The sequence below is a fragment of the Hippopotamus amphibius genome, chromosome 17 (genome assembly GCF_030028045.1).
Source record: "Hippopotamus amphibius kiboko isolate mHipAmp2 chromosome 17, mHipAmp2.hap2, whole genome shotgun sequence".
NCBI classification, from domain to species: Eukaryota; Metazoa; Chordata; class Mammalia; order Artiodactyla; family Hippopotamidae; genus Hippopotamus; species Hippopotamus amphibius.
Window position 1 is genome coordinate 52,589,617 of NC_080202.1, and position 16,443 is coordinate 52,606,059.

General features: G+C 59.1%; 2 protein-coding genes across 6 annotated transcripts; one reads left to right on the plus strand and one right to left on the minus strand.

Moving 5' to 3' along the window:
- Window positions 1-776: 776 nt before the first annotated feature.
- NDUFAF8 (NADH:ubiquinone oxidoreductase complex assembly factor 8) lies at window positions 777-3,424 on the minus strand. Its single transcript, XM_057713896.1, has 3 exons — window positions 3,286-3,424; window positions 3,015-3,125; window positions 777-1,076 (listed from the first exon to the last, which is right to left on the minus strand). Exons 1-3 carry the CDS (start codon window positions 3,367-3,369, stop codon window positions 1,047-1,049), a joined length of 225 nt encoding a protein of 74 aa, XP_057569879.1. The 5' UTR covers window positions 3,370-3,424; the 3' UTR covers window positions 777-1,046.
- Window positions 3,425-3,695: 271 nt separating this feature from the next.
- TEPSIN (TEPSIN adaptor related protein complex 4 accessory protein) lies at window positions 3,696-13,954 on the plus strand. Of its 5 annotated transcripts, none has more exons than XM_057716740.1 (13): window positions 3,696-3,776; window positions 5,569-5,641; window positions 5,950-6,041; window positions 6,207-6,300; window positions 8,423-8,490; window positions 8,677-8,755; window positions 8,880-8,951; window positions 9,763-9,966; window positions 10,925-11,102; window positions 11,243-11,356; window positions 11,487-11,565; window positions 11,744-11,878; window positions 12,819-13,954. In XM_057716740.1, the coding sequence occupies exons 1-13, from the start codon at window positions 3,729-3,731 to the stop codon at window positions 13,377-13,379; spliced, it is 1,797 nt and encodes a 598-aa protein (XP_057572723.1). In that variant the 5' UTR covers window positions 3,696-3,728; the 3' UTR covers window positions 13,380-13,954. The 5 variants fall into 5 exon arrangements, with proteins under 5 accessions (XP_057572723.1, XP_057572724.1, XP_057572725.1 ...); XM_057716741.1 differs by having other exon boundaries at window positions 10,928-11,102; XM_057716742.1 differs by lacking the exon at window positions 11,744-11,878.
- Window positions 13,955-16,443: the final 2,489 nt, after the last annotated feature.

A 16,443-nucleotide genomic window follows, 5' to 3' on the forward strand; every position in this document is an offset into this window, starting at 1 on the left:
CAGTGTTAACTGTGAAACGTGACTGCCAGTGGAACAGATTCTAACAGCCCTGAAGCCCTTGAATAGCGTGTGGCTCCCCTCCAAGGCCACCCTGGGAACTGCGTTTCACTGGGATGGTGTCTCAGAGATGAGGGGTTTCACCACTTGAGGGAAACTCAAGTTGATTCTGGAGAAGTGTTTACAAGAGGAAACAGCTCCAGGGCTCAGGGCACGGAGGCCCAACTCTGGGACACCAGGGCCTGGGAGGAGCTGTAGGACAGTGTGACCTCTACACCCTGGGGAGGGAGCTCTAGAAGCACAGTCCCTGTGCGCCCAGCAGGCAGTGCTCAGGACCTTAGAATCTTCAGGCCATGGCACCGGGGTCCTGCCGGGTCTCCCTGGACCATGCACGTGCATGATGGGAAGGGTGCTACTGCGGCCTAACCTTAATCTCAGGATGAGGGGTAGACCAGAGCAGGCAGGAGCCCGGCCAGGATGAGCTTGGACTTGGACCCCAGAGGCTGCAGAAGGGTGGGTAAGGTGACCCTGTGGGGAGGGTCTCAACGCTGCGTTCCTAAACCAGACCCTCCCTCCACTCACGCCTTAGCCTGGAAGAGCATCCCTCCAAGTCTGAAAAAAACGCATCAGTATCAGATTCCTACAATGTGGACCTTTCCTTCACAGTGTCGCTGTTCTCTCTTTGGTCCATGCTGTAAACTGGTAGTTATTTCTAAAGGCTTTACTAGACTCAGATGACATGCTTTTGGTGAGAATTCTTTAAAAAATGACAGGCAGCATGTTCTACTGCCCACGCGTTCGCTCACTCTGCAGACAACAAAACAGATCTTGCAGCATCTGATCTGGTCTTTATTGTGAGTTCACTGCATCTTATTCTCTCCCAAATCCTTAAGTGCACGAGGCTGGAAAACCCATTCCCCTCTGCCCGCACTTGCCTAATGTGTTTCCAGTCCTTTTAGCCCCAAGAGCTTTTAAGGTTTTAGACATTTCCCCTTTGGGGCCATCAGGGCCAGGTGCCCGGGGACATGGAGTGGAGCTCGCAGTCCTTCCTAATGGCCTCCCGTCAGGGTCTTCTTGGCCTGGAAGAGAAAGTACTTTGTCTGAATGGGTTGTTTTCAAGTTAGATGTGGCTCCAAAGAAAAGCACCACGCCAAACACCATTTTCTGGCAAATAATTTACAAAGAGCCTGGCCATGGATGTGCATTAGGGGGCTGGGCTGGTTAGGCATGGGGCTCCTGAGGCTGGTCTCTGCTCCAGCCTCCACAGGCCACAGAGCTCAACCTCCTCTGTAGCCTCAAAGCCACACCCACCTGTGCCAGGCAATGTGCAGGGCCACCAATAAGTCCTCTCTCTTCTAGAGGAAACTCTGAGGTCAGAGATGCTGAAACGCTTGCCCAGGGACGCCGCTGGAAGTGGCGCCTAGTGTCCTCTCTGCCTCCTCGTGCAGCCCCACGGAGCCTCAGGGTCCAGGCAGAATGGGCAAAAATGGGTTCACTGGTTTGTGTTCTTAAGTGAGAAACCCCCAGGTTCCCAGCCCTGAGCTTCCAGTGCCTGAGGCCTGCAGTTAGGTCACCCTCAGCAAAAAATGGCACAAGACGCAGCCACATGCTCCTGGGGGCAGGATGTGACAGAGACAAAGGAGCGTAAGGGAGCGTGAGGAATCGCAGGTGACCAGATACCTGTAATGGATGACTTCTGACTAACTGCAGGCAGTAGAGAAAAGCCTGGCATGGCCAGGAGTGTGTGATCTTTATCTCACACGTGAATCCTTCCAACCAGTGACCACAGAATGAAGGTCTGTCCACTCCTTGAGGGAGCACTCTAAGTAAAGCAAGGAAGCTGCCAAGAAACAGGAAACAAGTCCAAGGGACACATGCAGTTCTAATGAAGGGCACAGATTGAATCAGAGGTTGGTGACAATGGCTGAGGCTGCAAGTCCTGGCCACAGTGGTGGCAAGGAAGCTGCAAGGAATTCTCTGAGCCCTCCAGGAAATGAGGGGTAGCCATTCTGCAACATCAGGGAACTGCCTTGGATTCCCTGAATTCTGCTGAGCTGACCCAACTGCCCCTCTCAGGGCCAGTTCTCAAGATCAGCAGCTCTGCTGAACAGAGCTGACCACTGGCATCGTGGCCCACCCCAGACCCCCTGGGTCAGGGGCACCCAGGGCTGAGACACCTTGGACACCAGCTCAAAACCCTGTGTTTAAGTCTCATTATAGGCAGCCTCCGCCCCCTCCCCTTGAGTGTCTGGAACTCCCATCTAGTTCCCCAGAGAGCTCCTCCACCTCTATCAGGTGTGAGTGTCTTCAACCCTACTTCCTTATCATCTATGAAAAGGCATAAATAGGACACCATAATTCTTGTGCACAAAGCTTAGCTATTTTCACTGGCATAGCGTCTGATCAGATGAGGATCAGAAAATGTCACAGCTCAGAAATAGAAGGCACTTGCTACCGAATGGTTAGAGACAGAATTGAATCCAGAGCCAAGAGAAGGAACAGACTGTTGTCACCACAGCCAGCTTCTGCATCAGAGAACCAGCCAGCGCGGCTGGGTGGGGGACTTCTCCCCCTCTGTAACCTTGGACATGACAACAAATCTAAGATACATGCCCTGTTGTTTCTCTTTTCACCCTCTGTGGAATGGGGTAGTCGAGCAGCGGGAGTCGGTGGTGCCCGGTTGTAATTGACCACGCACAGCACACACGTGGGGTCCTAAACACCAGAGACAGCAGGCGCCGGGACGCCACCCCCACCCCCCAGCAACAGTCGCGCAAAAGGTTGCAAGCCCCTGGGGGATACACGATGAGGGTGGTGTTCCCCAACATGACGGACACAGGCACGCGAGCTCTGTGGCGACGGGGGTCGCGCCGGCTGATGGAGAGTGTGCCACGTCTGAAGCACTTGCTGGCGCCCAACACCGAACCCAGAAGGAAAGGAAGCCGGCGATGCCGCGCAGGCACGTGGATCTCCGCCCCCCAGGGTCCCTTCCCCGGGTGGGGCCGGCGCCCACCTACCGCGGCAGCGAAGCAGCTCCGTAAGGCCTCGAACTCCTGCGCGCAGAGATCCTTCCTCAAACGGCCGCCCGGGACCGTGGACGCCTGCACGCACCTGCCGTAGGCCGCGGCCTGGGGGCGGGACGGGGACGGGCGAGGGTCGCGGCGGCTCCCGCGCACGCCGGTCACCCGGTCAGACCCCGCCGCCGCCGCCGCTCCCCGGACACCACCACCCTGCCAGCCCACACCCCGCCCTGCGCGGCCCTTCCTGCCCCGCCTGACAGCTCCGCACCTCGGCCCCACAGGCCGCCAGGCGCTCGGGGAAGGCACGGAGGCGTCTTCGCACGCGACCCCACACCGCTCCGTTCCCGGACATGAGCAGCTCTTCCTGGCACCCGTGGGCGCCGCCATCTTAGGTCCGGCCTTTTCCGGCGCCCAACAGTTTGATAGGTCAGCTCTTCCACCCACAACCTTTCTTGCGCTTTGTCATTGGCCAGGCTTCAGCCCTCTCCTCCCCCTTTCCTCCGGAACCGCTCCTTGTCTCCCAGAGCCCTGCAACTGGCTCGCGGTCTTATCTGTCTTTGTCCTTGGACTTTGGATTGGCTCACTTGCAAATTGTTTCCTCTCAGGGACCGCCTCACGCGAGTGATTGGCCAGCGGCGTCAGACCCGCGCAGTGATTGGAGGGAGCCCTGGCCTGGCGGAAGCGGGGCGGGGCCGGAAGGTGACCGGCACCATGGCGGCCACGCCGCCGCTGCGGGACCGCTTGAGCTTCCTGCACCGGGTGAGTGCGGGCGGTCCCGGCCCCGCCGCGCGCCGCCTCCTGGCCTCGGCCCCTGCCCGAGCCGACCGCCTCACTGGCTCCGCTCGGCCCCTGCGGGGTTCCCGCGCTCCGGGCCTTCCGGCTGCTCCTGAGCTCGGCGTCCCCTCCGTCCTCCTCCGGCCTCTCCCATCTCTCCTCTCTCCTGTTTCCCCCCCCTTACGGCCCCTTCAACACCCCAGACCTCTCCTCCTTTCCCCTCCTATTTTTCGGGCCCTCCCAGGGCCGGGGGAACCTACAGCACGTACGCGGAGGGGGCAGGTCAGGCCACCCCTGTATCAGGTCCACTGGGGACAGTGAGACCCACTTGAACAAAATCCAAGTTGGAGAAGAGCTATGGGACCCAAATTTCTCTTTTCTTACCCTACTTAAAGTATCGATAGCTTTCAGAAAAAGAAACATAGTGACTCCGAGCTCTGTTCAAGATAAACACAATCAGACACTGGTTTGGGAAGTAGGAGAAAACCTTTTAGCTTAAGTGAAAAATTACAGGCAGTTTGGCAGTGTCCATGGGATACGACCGCTGTGCTGATAGCTGGTGGTTACAGAAGCTAGGATCCCATTGTCCCTCAGGGACTGGGGGACAGGCCCTGCCCTTCCTGGTGGTTACATTTTGAGGAGTGGCCTTCAGGTCCTTGAGAAAGACACTCCCGAGTTGCAGGAGGTCCATGTTCACAGTTGTAGGTCCGTTTTAGAAAATGCTCCTGAAATGAGCCTGAATCAGTCCAATGTTCAAGGTCAAGAAAGGGAGGTTGGGGTCTGTCACCAGGTAGAAGCCACAATGAACAGTAAATTCTCCCGGCACCTTGAGCTTCCTCAGGCAGACGTTGGGGGTGGGGGTGGGGGAATGCTGGGTTCACCCTCGCGCTGCTAGAAGCCCGGTCAGTTCTCTTTGAGCAGAGGTTTCGCTATGCGCCGAACATCCTGCTCTGCAGACCTTGTCAGCTCCCTTCTGGGTCTCAGTGGACAGGTAGCATAAGCAGTGTGTACACACAGCCTCATGCGACGTTCAGGCAAACCGTGTCTGTGGCCAGCACCTCACAGAGTGCACCTGAGGTCTTCTGTCTACAATGAGGCCTGTGCCCCGCAGATGCGCGATCATGTGGAATGGGTGTTTCTGGTTTTTATCCCTATAAACTATTGGTTTTTGTGCTGAGTCAGCTCTTAATGTAAATGCGTTTGTGCCAACAGATAACACGAGACTCACTACTAGGTCGGTTGTTCTTGTTTTGGGTTTCCGTGGGGTCCCTTTCTGGAAGTGGAGCTGTGGGTCAATCAGGCTGAATGGTTATGTCACTTTGCTGATTTGGGCTCTGTAAAAATGGAATCTTCCCAGTGCCCTGCGTGGGAAGGGGCTCACTCTGAGGGCTTTTTTTTTTTTTCAGGCCAGTCCATAGGTAGGTAGACTAAAGGGGTTTTTAGGTTGTGCAGCTGTAAGCATAGGAGCCTGGGAGCCATGCCACATCCTGACCCAGAGGGCCCGTCACCATGGAGACCACCACCCATTTTCTCTTCCCAGGCATATCATCCTGACTTCCAGAAGGGACCCTTTGGCCAGTGGGATCATAGCTGTCCCCTCTGGGTCCCCTCACCATGTGGCATGCCAACAGTGAGATGTGTGGAGACTGGTACCCCCAGGAGCCCCGAGAATGAGGGCTCCTGTGGCCCCTCTCAGGAGTGGGTGGCCCCTTTGGTGGCCGGGGGCCCCCTGTGTGCATGGCCACTCACTGTGGGAAGGGCTCTCATTCCCTTTCAGCTCCCGATTCTCCTAAAAGGGACGTCGGACGATGATGTCCCGTGTCCAGGCTACCTGTTTGAGGAGATCGCCAGTATCCTTCCTTGTGGACACATGGGGGCCCTGGAGCAGGTTTCCTGGGCTTCTCCTACCCTGAGGGGGCCGCGGCTCCTTTACCATAGTAGCCAGGTGTGAGTGGGCTCTGAAAGCCGCACTGCTGATGATATGAGGCTCAGGAGACCCTAGAAGCCTGGTGCTCCTGAAACCAGGGCCTGGGGTGGGTACCTGTGGGGGGGACACACTGAGAAGTCAGATGGCAGGAAGGCCCGGCTTCTTTCCCAGGCCAGCAGCCTCGTGCGGCCCAGGGTCAGCTCACCCCTTCCCTAACCGAGCGCCTCCCAGAGATCTCCCACGAGTCCCTGGGCAGCAGCCAGTGCCTCCTGGAGTACCTGCTGAACCGTCTGCACAGTGGCTCTGGCCGCGTGAAGCTCAAGGTGAGTCTGTGAGTGGCTCCGCAGACCCTTGCGGTGGTTAGGTCAGAGCCTGGTCCTGCCCCCGGTGGTGAGGCTGGAGAGGAGGGAGGCGCCGAGGGCACGGGTGGCTGTGTGGAGCGGGGTGCCCTTTGGGCCCGACTCTGCCCCATGTGCCTGCTCCCCCAGGTGCTGAAGATCTTGCTGCACCTGTGTGGCCACGGCTCCTCGTCCTTCCTGCTCATCCTTAAGCGCAACCCCACCTTCATCCAGGAAGCCGCAGGTACGGCGCCAGCACAGCCCAAGGGAGGAACAGGGAGGGGGGTGGCCAGGGCAGGTCTCGGCCAGATCCCTTACCCTGGGCCCCCGCCTCCCTGCCCCTTACCCGTGCTCCCCACTCTGTGCCCCGTCCACGCTGTCCTCTGCTGCCAGCACCTCCCTTCCCTCCCTACCGTGCAGGGCCGCCCCTCCTCCCGGCCAGGCCAGGCCAAGCCAGCTCAGCTGGGGGCTCTTCCAAGCCCTCCCTGTGCTTAGCTCGCTGCTCCTCCCCTGCGCTCACCACACTGTGCAGAATGACGTGTCTGTCTGTGAGCCCTGCTTGGCCTTTGCGGCCTGGACCTTTCCTGTCTGTCCCTGTGCCCCGCACACAGCAGGCACTTGGCAAGCATCTGCACTGCCGTCCCTGCCGCGGGCTCTCTCTTCTCCCCAGGGCTGCTCCTCGGGGCCCTAGTGGAAGGGCTGTGGGAGGACGGGACTGGTGAGGCCGTCGGGCGAGGCGGGGCTCTGGCCTGTCGTGATCCAGGCGACAGGTGGGTCTCAGGTGGAGCCCCGTCCCTCACCCGCCCCCAGGCCAGAGGTGTCTGTGTGCCTCTTGTCTCTTGTTAACAAGGACTTGTGGGGACGTGGCCTGAGGTACTCTCCTCGGGTGAGGCGAACTGAACAGGAAGGCCTTGGCCTTCAGGCAAGAATGCACCCCACCAAGCTGTCCTTGAGAGGGCAGTGCCACTGAGGGGACCAGGTCCTCTGGCCACCGCTTGCTTGTAGGAGACCCTCAGCAGTTAGAGAATGTGTCCCACCATCCAGGTGCTGGAACTCATCCCCTTCCGCACCCCAAATCCACTGTTCTCCCTTCGCTGCAGGCAGAGCTGAGGCCGGGCAGGGCTGGGCTGCCCGTGGGCCCTGGGCGGCCACGCCAGCGCCTTAGAGACAGGGAGCGGCCTTGGAGCGGGCACAGACTGTTATTCAGCAGATGCCCAGAGGTGTCCAGGGCGCTGGGGGTGCCCTCGTCTGCCACAGCCCAGCTCCCCAGAGCTTGTGCACTGAAGCAGCACGGCTGGTTCATTCCCACCAGCCAGCAGATCGGGATAGGCCCGTGCCACAGGGCAGCTCATGTCACCATGGCTGGTGCCGGCATCACCTCTATCCTGGTCTCCAAAGAGGGCAGATGAAGCAGAACAGGGACAGCAGACTGTGGTTTTCTTTTGGCACCAAGATCTCTCGAGCTCTGAGCACAGTCCCCAGAGGACGGGTGCCCAGATAGGCCTGCACGGGCTGTGAGAGGAGATGGCACTGGGGGCAGAAGGGGTATACAGAGAGGACGGCCCTACTTTGAGGGCCCGGCAGGGGTCCCCTGTGACTTGAGGCTTGGGCCCCACAGGGACGGCAGGGAGGCGCCCACCCTGGCTGGTTGCAGGGCCATGGTCTGCACACCTCAGGGCTGGCCTGCCAGGGTGGAGATGGCACCAAACTGGTGAAAAGGGAGATGTGTTTGGACAGAGGATGTGTTTCCTCTCAGCCTTGAAAGGATGAGGTGGAGCCAGGCTGCGGGCCGTGATAGGGTTGTCCTCCAGCGGAGTGCAAGGGCCCTGAGGCAGGGAGAGCCCGGGTGTGGATTGATGAGACTTAAGCTCATCTGATTAGCGACAACTGAAGCTTTATGAGCAAGAGACTTTTCAGGCCATGATAAGGAACTTGAGTTTTATCATCAAACCCCTGGAAGCTCTAAGGGTTTCACATTGGAAAAGAGTCTCCTCAGGTTGCCTCTGGGTGGAGAAGGGGTTGAGGGGAGGCAGTTAGGCCACTAGTGCAGGAGCTCAGGCGAAGGGTGGCAGTGGGGTCAGGGAGCGACGTGGCCCCTCATGTTCTGGAGGTTGAATTGCGGCCTCCCCGCTGGGTGTGCGGGCGAGGGGGAGCCGAGGGGCTGCGGCACAGCCAGCGCAGGCCTGGGGACGGCGGTGCATCTCTGCTTTAGGAAGCCCCCGGGGACTTGGGGCTGGGGGCTTTGTAGGGCGCTGGGCAGGGCCGAGGCTCACCGTCCACGCAGGGGGTGGGCTTTGAGACCGGGCCCCTCGGGGTGGTCAGCATCACCCAGCTCAGCTCTGCTCCCCTCGGCCTCTGTCCTGCAGTTTTCGCGGGACCCCCAGATCCTCTCCACGGGAACAGCTTGTACCAGAAGGTGCGGGCAGCCGCTCAGGTGAGCCCAGGACCCAGGTCTCTCTCTCTTCTCCCTGCCTGGCACCCTGGCTCCACTCCTGCTGTGGGACAGAGGCCCCTGTGGGTGGCCCTCAGAGGAGAAACGTGGGTGGGGGTGCAGAGCAGAGGGTCGGGCGGGAGGACAGCGGGCGTGTGGCAGTGCTCAGTGCCGTCTGCCTCTGTCTAGGATTTGGGGGCTGCCTTGTTCTCGGACGCCTTGTCACCTCCGCCTCCCTCCCAGCCTCCCAGGACCCTGCCTCCAGCAGGTATGCGAGTACGTCCAGCCCCGTCAGTGGGTTCCACTCTGGGCAGGCTCGAGGCCTCTCCTCCCCCAAGTATCCGCGGCTGAGGGTGGGGTCCCCACTGCTGCTGACATGGGCCTCCCCACAGGCATGGGCTCCCAGTCCAGGCCCCAGAGCGCCCTGCAGGGCTTCGGCTACAGCAAGGAACGGGGCTGCACAGGTGAGTGCCGCAGGGACGAGGGGCCGGCCGAGGGGCGAGGTGTAGGCCGGGCACATGCACCCCCCGCTGACTTCCCTCCCACCCCGGGGCTGCAGGGCAGGTGTAGCTGGCTCTGCTTAACTGACAGGTGAGAAGCCAGGCTGAGGGTCAGCCCTGTACTTGGGCCCCCAGCCCTGGCTCCTTCAAGGAGCCAAGGGCAGAGGGTGGTGTTCCCAGCGGTGACAGAGGTGACTTAGAGTAGGTGCAGTGCCAGCCCTGCTTGCTGGGAGAGCCTGAGGCCCCCAGCAGGGCCATGTGAGCCTCTCGTGGGCTCTGGGCCCTGTCAGGCTGCCGTACTGGCCATTCCGGTCATGGCTCCTAGTTCCTTGGCACCTCTGATTCCTACAGTGGGTCTGCCTCGGAGGCCCTGCCTGTTCTTAATTAGGGGGTGACCGCCAGATCACCCTCCATAGGGCATTCACGTGGGAGAGCCCCCTAGCACTGGACAGGAGTGCTCCTTAGGTGGCCACAGAGATTGTGGCTCCCAGGACAAGCACCTTAGGTGGCCCCTTGCTTTGAGGCGGGGGTCCAGGGGGCCCAAGGACACAGCTGTGCTGGAAGCTGGCTAATGTCCAGGCTCCACGGGGCCGGGATGCACTGAAGTGAATTCAGTGCAGAAGCTCCCGCAAGGCCCTGTCCCTCTCCGTGGCTGCAGCTTGCGTCCCAACCTCCCAAGTCCTGGGCGGGGAGCAACCGTGGGTACCTTATCCCGGGAGTACATGGAGGCAGGACTGAGGGGGGCTGTGCCGTCTCCCCACTCTCTCTGGCGCAGGCTCTGCAGGTGAAGCCTTCCTGTCCACCATCCAGAAGGCTGCAGAGGTGGTGGCCAGTGCCGTGCGCCCTGGGCCTCAGAGCCCCAGTACCCAGAGGCCCCTTCCACGGGATGACGCCTACCAGCCAGCCATGACGCCTTCAGCCAGCCTCAGCTCCCCCACCCCCGAGAACCCTCTCCCCACGGCCAGCCCAGGTGCCCGAGGTATCCAGTGAGACTCCTCCCTTGGAGGGGGTCTGGCTTCCCCCTCCCAAGGGCCCCGGACTTCCTGTCACCTTCTGGGGTCAGGCCAGAGCAGATGAGGGATGAGGAAGAAAGCAGCATGCCCATGGCGGGAGGGGGTATGAGCCCCACCCTGCCGGTCCCACGACACCTCTCTGAGCCAGCATGGCCGTGTGGGCCCTGCAGAATCAGCCGCCCACGCGACTCCGGGTCCCTGCGGCCTCTGTGGTGGCTGCGCAGAGACCAGCCCTGCCACGTCCCTACGCTGTCCGACGTCTCTGTCCATCTGCTCTGGGTGGGAGCTTGAGAGGTGGGGTCCACCCAGGGTCCCAGCTGCTCAGACACAGAAGCAGGACTTGAGCTGGGACGGGGGCCCAGCCCCAGTGCTCATGCGTTTACCTGGTGCGTTCGAGCAGCTAGCTGTGCAGCCTGTCAGGGCTCAGGGACCACAGGGAAGCCCTCTGCGGGGGCCAGGCTCCATGGCACGTGTGTTCTGGTGGTGCGTTGTGAGAAAGGAAGGAGGGACAGCTGTCTCTGCCCTCTGCCTCTCCCAGAAGCCGCTGGCACGTTTGCACAGCGCGAAGGAAGCGTGTCAGGACTCACTGGGATTTGAGAGCTGCTGAGCTGCGTGCTGCTCCCACGGCCCCAGGCCGGCTGCCCCGCACATCCTGCCTCCTGCCCGGCCTCTGGTGTCTGGCGTTGCTTCCTGCATTTTCTGGGCCAGGCATGTCCCGTGCGGGACCCCCCACCCTGGCCCTGAGTGAGGGTGTGTCCCATTCTGCCCCGCCTCCTCTCGCCTGGTGTTTCCTGGAGCTGGAGCCCAGGCGGCTGCCCTGCCCGCATCTCGGGGCCTAGCTCCCAGGCCCTTCCCTGGGAAGGTGGACGTGGGGCCAGTCTGAGGCCCCCTGGGGGTCTCGTCCTCAGTCACTGTTTGCTCCAGCAGCGAGACGCCAGCCGGGGCAGGCCGGAGGCGGCTGGGATGAGCTGGACAGCAGCCCCAGTTCTCAGGATTCTTCCCAGGAGAACGACGACCTGGGCAAGGCCTCAGACCTGGGTAGTCAGTCGAGCGGTGACAGCCCTTCAGGGGCCGGTCGGGCACCCAGCGACCTGGCAGAAAGGTGAGCCGGCACCGCAGGGCACCGCTCCCTGCCCTGCTTCAGGGTCCCACCCAGATCGGGGAGACGTGACCTGGAAGGGCCCCGCCCCTCCTGGCATGGGTGGAGCCCGCCCTCCGTCCTGACCCGCGTGCCCCTGACAGGGTCGAGGCTGTGACCCTGAGTGACTGCCAGCAGGAGCTGAGCCTGGTCCGGGCCGTGACGTGGGGGCCACATGCCTTCCTGAGCCGAGAGGAGGTCCAACACTTCGTCAAAGAGTGAGCCCCCCGCCCACTCCAGGCCCCCCCCCACCCCCCCCCGCCCCTTGCCTTGGCTCTGCACACCACACCCCCACCCCTGCCTTGCTCTGCTGCCCCAGCCCCATTGCCCGGTGCCCCCTTCATGCAGGTGCGGACTCCTCAACTGTGAGGCTGTGCTGGAGCTGCTCCTCCACCACTTGGGTGCGACCAGCGAGCGTGTGCAGATGGTGAGGAGGGCAGCGGGCGGCGGGGGGAGGGTCTGCCCTGGGGAGACAGGTGGTGGGGGTGGTGAGCACGGGATTCTGGTGGACCGCCCAGCCCTGCTGAGGGCTGAGAGGAGGGAGGGAGCCGGTCAGGCAGACCTCCCTGGGGGTGGACCCTGCTGACATCAAGCCCGGCCTGCAGAGAGCCCTGGGTGCCATCGCCTCCCTCGGGTGCACCGACCTGCTCTCCCAGGAGCGAGTCCTGCTTCTCGCCCGGCCTCGACTGCAGGAGCTCAGTGCGGGCAGTCCTGGACCTGTGACCAACAAGGCCACCAAGGTGGGCAGCCTCTGGAGTCCAGAGGAGCGGGTGCAGGACGCCTCGGCAGTCCCACACCGTCTCCCCACCCCCAACTGCCTTCCCTAGATGCCCCCTCCCGATCTTGCTGCTGAGACAGGTTGTGTCCTCAGAATAGCCGTTGGCGGCCTGGCCTCTTCCCATTCCTGGGACCCCCCCGCTCCCCCTGTTTTTGCCCAGCAGCTCTGCCCTTCAGGCGACTCCCTCTCCCTCATGGCCCGTCTCCCGTGGGAAGCCCTCTGCGACTGCTTGGATGGGTCTGTCTCTACTCTGCACTCTGTCACAGCTTGTGGGTCCAAGCTCTGCTCCTAGATCCCCAGCTCCAGGAGGGAGGAAATGGTTCTGTTCACCGGAGTCCTCTTCCCACTGATGCGTGTGGGGAGAACACCCAGCATCTTTGCTGGGGGCCCCTTGGCAGCAGCCAGGCCCCGGCACCTCTGCCCGCTGTTGGCATCCATCAGCTTCCGGTTTCCTCTGTGGTGGCTGAAAATTCAGAGCCTTAGTCTCCTGTCCCTAAACTGCCCTTCGTCAAAGCACCAGTGAACCTGCCACACACGAAGCACATCGTGGGCATGTCACGGTGGTGTCTTTAAAACCTGGGAAGGACCCAAGAGCCCAGCAGTTGGGAACGACCGAAGGGTTTAGACATGTCTGTTCCCTCTGCATGTGGGTCAGGTGCTCGTGTGGTACCTGACCAGGGGCGGGGACTCTCCTGCTCTGGTATGTCACATGGCAGCTTGATGCCGGGATAGCGTCCGTTTGTGTGACAGCGGGTGGGGAGCAGCGCTGCAGTTGGGGGGATGACAGGAGGACAGTTGTGAGCGGCCGGCAGCCCTGTCCCCTGCTCTGGGCAGTGGCATTGAGGAGGGACCTGGAAGAGCACAGGAACTCTCACTGATTCCTCTCTCCTTCCCTTGTTCAGATCCTGAGACACTTTGAAGCCTCCTGCCGACAGTGGCCGCCTGCCCGGCGGCCCCCGGCTGAGCCTGGCCCCACAGCCGCCTGTGTGGGCCCATCAGACCTGCTGACCGACGCCCTGCCTTTTGCCGGGAGCCAGGCCTTCCTGCAGCCTCTGAGTTCAGCTTTCTTTTCGCCCAAGGACACTGCTCCCCCATCGGGGCCGCAGCCCGGCCCTGTGCCCCCAACTTCCCTGGACGGCTGCCCCCTTCCAGCCCCCAGGGATGCCAGGGAGGCTGAGACCAGACTGGCAGGTTCCAGAGAGCAGGGGGCTGGATCTGAGCAGGGCCCATTCGGCACAGACACCGCAAAGCGAGGGCCAGAACTTGGGCCGGACCCCAGGGACAGCTGTGACTCCTTGTTTGCTGGCATGGTACTGGTGGCCTCTCCCCATCTGATGGGGGCTGGGACTGCTGCGGGGGAGCCCCTCCTGGCCCGCCAGGCTCCCTGGACATCGTCACAGAGGGTGGCAGCAAAGGAGCCTTCTGGCTCCGAGCCATCAGCTTTCGCATTCTTAAACTCCTGATCTTGTCCACCTGGGCCACATGCAGTGTCTCTGTGTCCCCCAGCCTGTGACTCCTCAGACCCTGTGACTTTGTGCTATCCCCATGTGCCCACAACCTCTGTGTCCCACCAAAGAGTGATTCCCCTCAGGTGTCTGCACTTGACCTCGCCCTCCCCTGGCGTCTCCTCTTCAGCCAGTGAGGCCTTGGGGCGGGCAGTCACCCAGCCAGGCAGGCTCAGCGTGGACGGCCCACCCAGCGATGAGAATGTCCGCCAGTAAAACCCAGGTGGTGTTTCAGAAGTCTGCGAACCAGCCAGAGCTAGGCCGGTGCTGCAGGAAGGGGTCGTCCTTGCCCATGGGGGCTGCCTTCCAAACTTGCCCCTGATGTGGGTTCCCTGTTTTTCTACTGAGGGGCAGGACCCCCCCCCACAGCCCACCCCGTGGGAGTGATAGCCGAGGAGCAGCCCCCTGAGCGGCCTGCAGGGAGGGCGGGATGGGCGCAGGTTGCTCGCTGAGACTGGAAGCTGGCAGGCCCTGGGCTGCTGGGTCTCCTGCCTCACAGCCATCTGGTCTGGCGGGATGAGCGCACCGTCCATTTTCCCATCTGCCAAATGGATTGGAAGGGAGGGCAGTGGGGCAGACGGCATGGCGTGGCCTGCCTGGAGGGCACAGGAGGGGAGGCCTGCTGACCGAGCTCAGAGCCCGGACACCCCTTGGAACTGTCCTGCATCCCCAGGGTCTTCACAGTTACAGAGAAGGGCGCCGGGGGAGACACAGAGGCCAATCTGCAGGCTGAGCCCAGGCCCGGCCGCCAGCCAAGCCGCTAACATTTTCTAACGTTTCCAGGCCAGGATCCTGAAAGAGGGGCCCCAGGGCCACCTCAGTCATCCCACCACCCCCTCAGCCCTGCTGTCTCCTTGGTCAGAAACTGGCCATTTGGACTTGGATTCGTATAGCAGCATGCAGGCAGGCACAGGGTCTTGCAAGCACTGACCTCGGGGTCCCCTGGGGAAACCCCTGCCCACCTTGCCCTCAGAAACAAGGATTTTGGGGTGGGTTTGGAACCACTGCTTGAGTCATACTCTGTGTTTGAGCTCAGCTCCCTCCCTCAGTGGGGGGTGGGGGTGGGGTCCTAAGGAGCTTCACACCTTGTCCATCAGGCTGGGGTCCTTTCCAGCACAGGTCCCTGTGTGACCCGGGCCCGTTGCCCTCTGCCGCAACCACTGCCTGCAGACAGCACAGCCACCTTGGAGCAAGGGCTGTGGTTCCTCTTGAAAGGACTGGGGAGGGCCCAGGGTCACATCTACATAAACACTGCTGTTCACACAAAGCTGCACCGTTTGCTTTTTTCTTTTATTTTCCATCTGTGTGTGTGTAAAGATGGCACTAAGGGGCACTGTCTGAAAGCAGGGACAGGTATCATTTCTTAAATGTTTAGGAGGACTCCCCAGTGGAACTATCTTGTCCTGTAATTTTCTTAATTGCAAGGTTTTCAGCTATGAAGTTCAATTTCTTAAGTAGACTTAGGACTATGGGTTATCTGTGTCTTCATAAGCGAGTTTCAGTAATTTGTGTCTCTTGAGGAATTGATCCGTTTCAAATATAGCTATAGAGTTTTTCTAGCCTACTTTCATCATTCTCTTAATTTCTATAGAGTTCCACCTTTCATTTTTTTTTAAACAAATTTATTTATTTATTTATTTATTTATTGGCTGTGTTGGGTCTTCGTTGCTGCACACGGGCTTTCTCTCGTTGCTGCGAGCTGGGGCTACTCTTCATTGTGGTGCATGGGCTCCTCACTGTAGTGGCTTCTCTTGTGGAGCACCGGTTCGAGGTGTGTGGGCTTCAATAGTTGCGCACACGGGCTCAATAGTTGCGGCACACGGGCTTAGTTCCTTTGTGGCATGTGGAATCTTCCCAGAGCAGGGCTTGAACCCGTGTGCCCTGCATTGGCGGGTGGATTCTTAACAACTGCACCACCTAGGAAGTCCCCACCTTTAATTTCTGATATTGATAATTTTACCCTTCTTTTTGGTTAGTCTGATTAGAAGTTTATTAATATTATTGGCCTTTTCAAATAATTAACTTGGTTTTATTCTTTCTACTGGTTTTACATTTTCTATTTCAATGATTTCTGCTCTTTATTTCATTCCTTTTGCTTTGGGTTTTATCCCCCAGTTTCTATGTATGTTTGTATGTATGTATGTTTGTATGTTTATGTTTGTATGTATGTTTGTATGTATGTATGTATTTGGCTGCATCGGCAGCACATGTGATCTTTCGTTGTGGCACATGGGCTCTTTGTTGCAGCATGTGGGCTTCTCTCTAGTTGTGGTGCTTGGGCTTCAGAGTGTGTGGGTTCAGTAGTTGTGTGCAGGCTAAGTTGCCCTGGGGCATGTGGGATCAAAGTTCCCTGACCAGGGATCAAACCAATGTCCCCTGCATTGGAAGGCAGATTCTTAACCACTGGACCCCCAGGGAAATCCCTTTTTCTTGTTTCTTAAAGGTGGAAGCTTAGATTATTGATTTGAGAGCTTTTCTAATACAGCATTTTTAATACTGTACATTTCTCTCTAGACACTGCTTTAGTTGCATCCCATGAATTTTGATACATTTTTATTTTTATTCAATTCAAAATATTTCCTAATTTCCTGTAAGACTTACTTTTGGTCTGATGGATTATTTTGAAATGTTTTTTGTTTGTTTTACTGCTTTAATTCTGATGTAAGAGAACATATTTTGTAAGACTGTCATTATATTATTAATTAAAGATTTCAAACTTTTGTTAAAGTTTGTCCAGTGGCGCAGAATATAGTCTATCTTGGTGAACGTACCATGTATGCTTGGTCTAGAGAACTACAGACCAATCTCCATCAACATAGATTTTTTAAAAAAATCCCCAACAAAATAGCAAAACAAATCCAGCAATATACAAAAAGTAATGCAATAAATGGAGTGTTTCCTGAGGATGGAAGGCTGGTTCAACATCTGAAAATCAATCAGCGCAATTCATATTAACACACTAAAGAAGAATGACATTATAATTTTAAAAGAAAAAGCAAGAGATAAAATTCAGTACTCATTC

Coding starts and splice junctions, on each gene's coding strand:
- NDUFAF8 (XM_057713896.1), bottom strand. CDS start 3,369: ATGTCCGGGAACGGAGCGGTGTGGGGTCGCGTGCGAAGACGCCTCCGT. Junction 3,126..3,285: donor TGGCGGCCTGTGGGGCCGAG/GTGCGGAGCTGT, acceptor TCCCGCCCCCAG/GCCGCGGCCTACGGCAGGTG. Junction 1,077..3,014: donor GGAGCTGCTTCGCTGCCGCG/GTAGGTGGGCGC, acceptor TTTCTCTTCCAG/GCCAAGAAGACCCTGACGGG.
- TEPSIN (XM_057716740.1), top strand. CDS start 3,729: ATGGCGGCCACGCCGCCGCTGCGGGACCGCTTGAGCTTCCTGCACCGG. Junction 9,967..10,924: donor GGCCAGCCCAGGTGCCCGAG/GTATCCAGTGAG, acceptor TGTTTGCTCCAG/CAGCGAGACGCCAGCCGGGG. Junction 11,103..11,242: donor CCCAGCGACCTGGCAGAAAG/GTGAGCCGGCAC, acceptor TGCCCCTGACAG/GGTCGAGGCTGTGACCCTGA.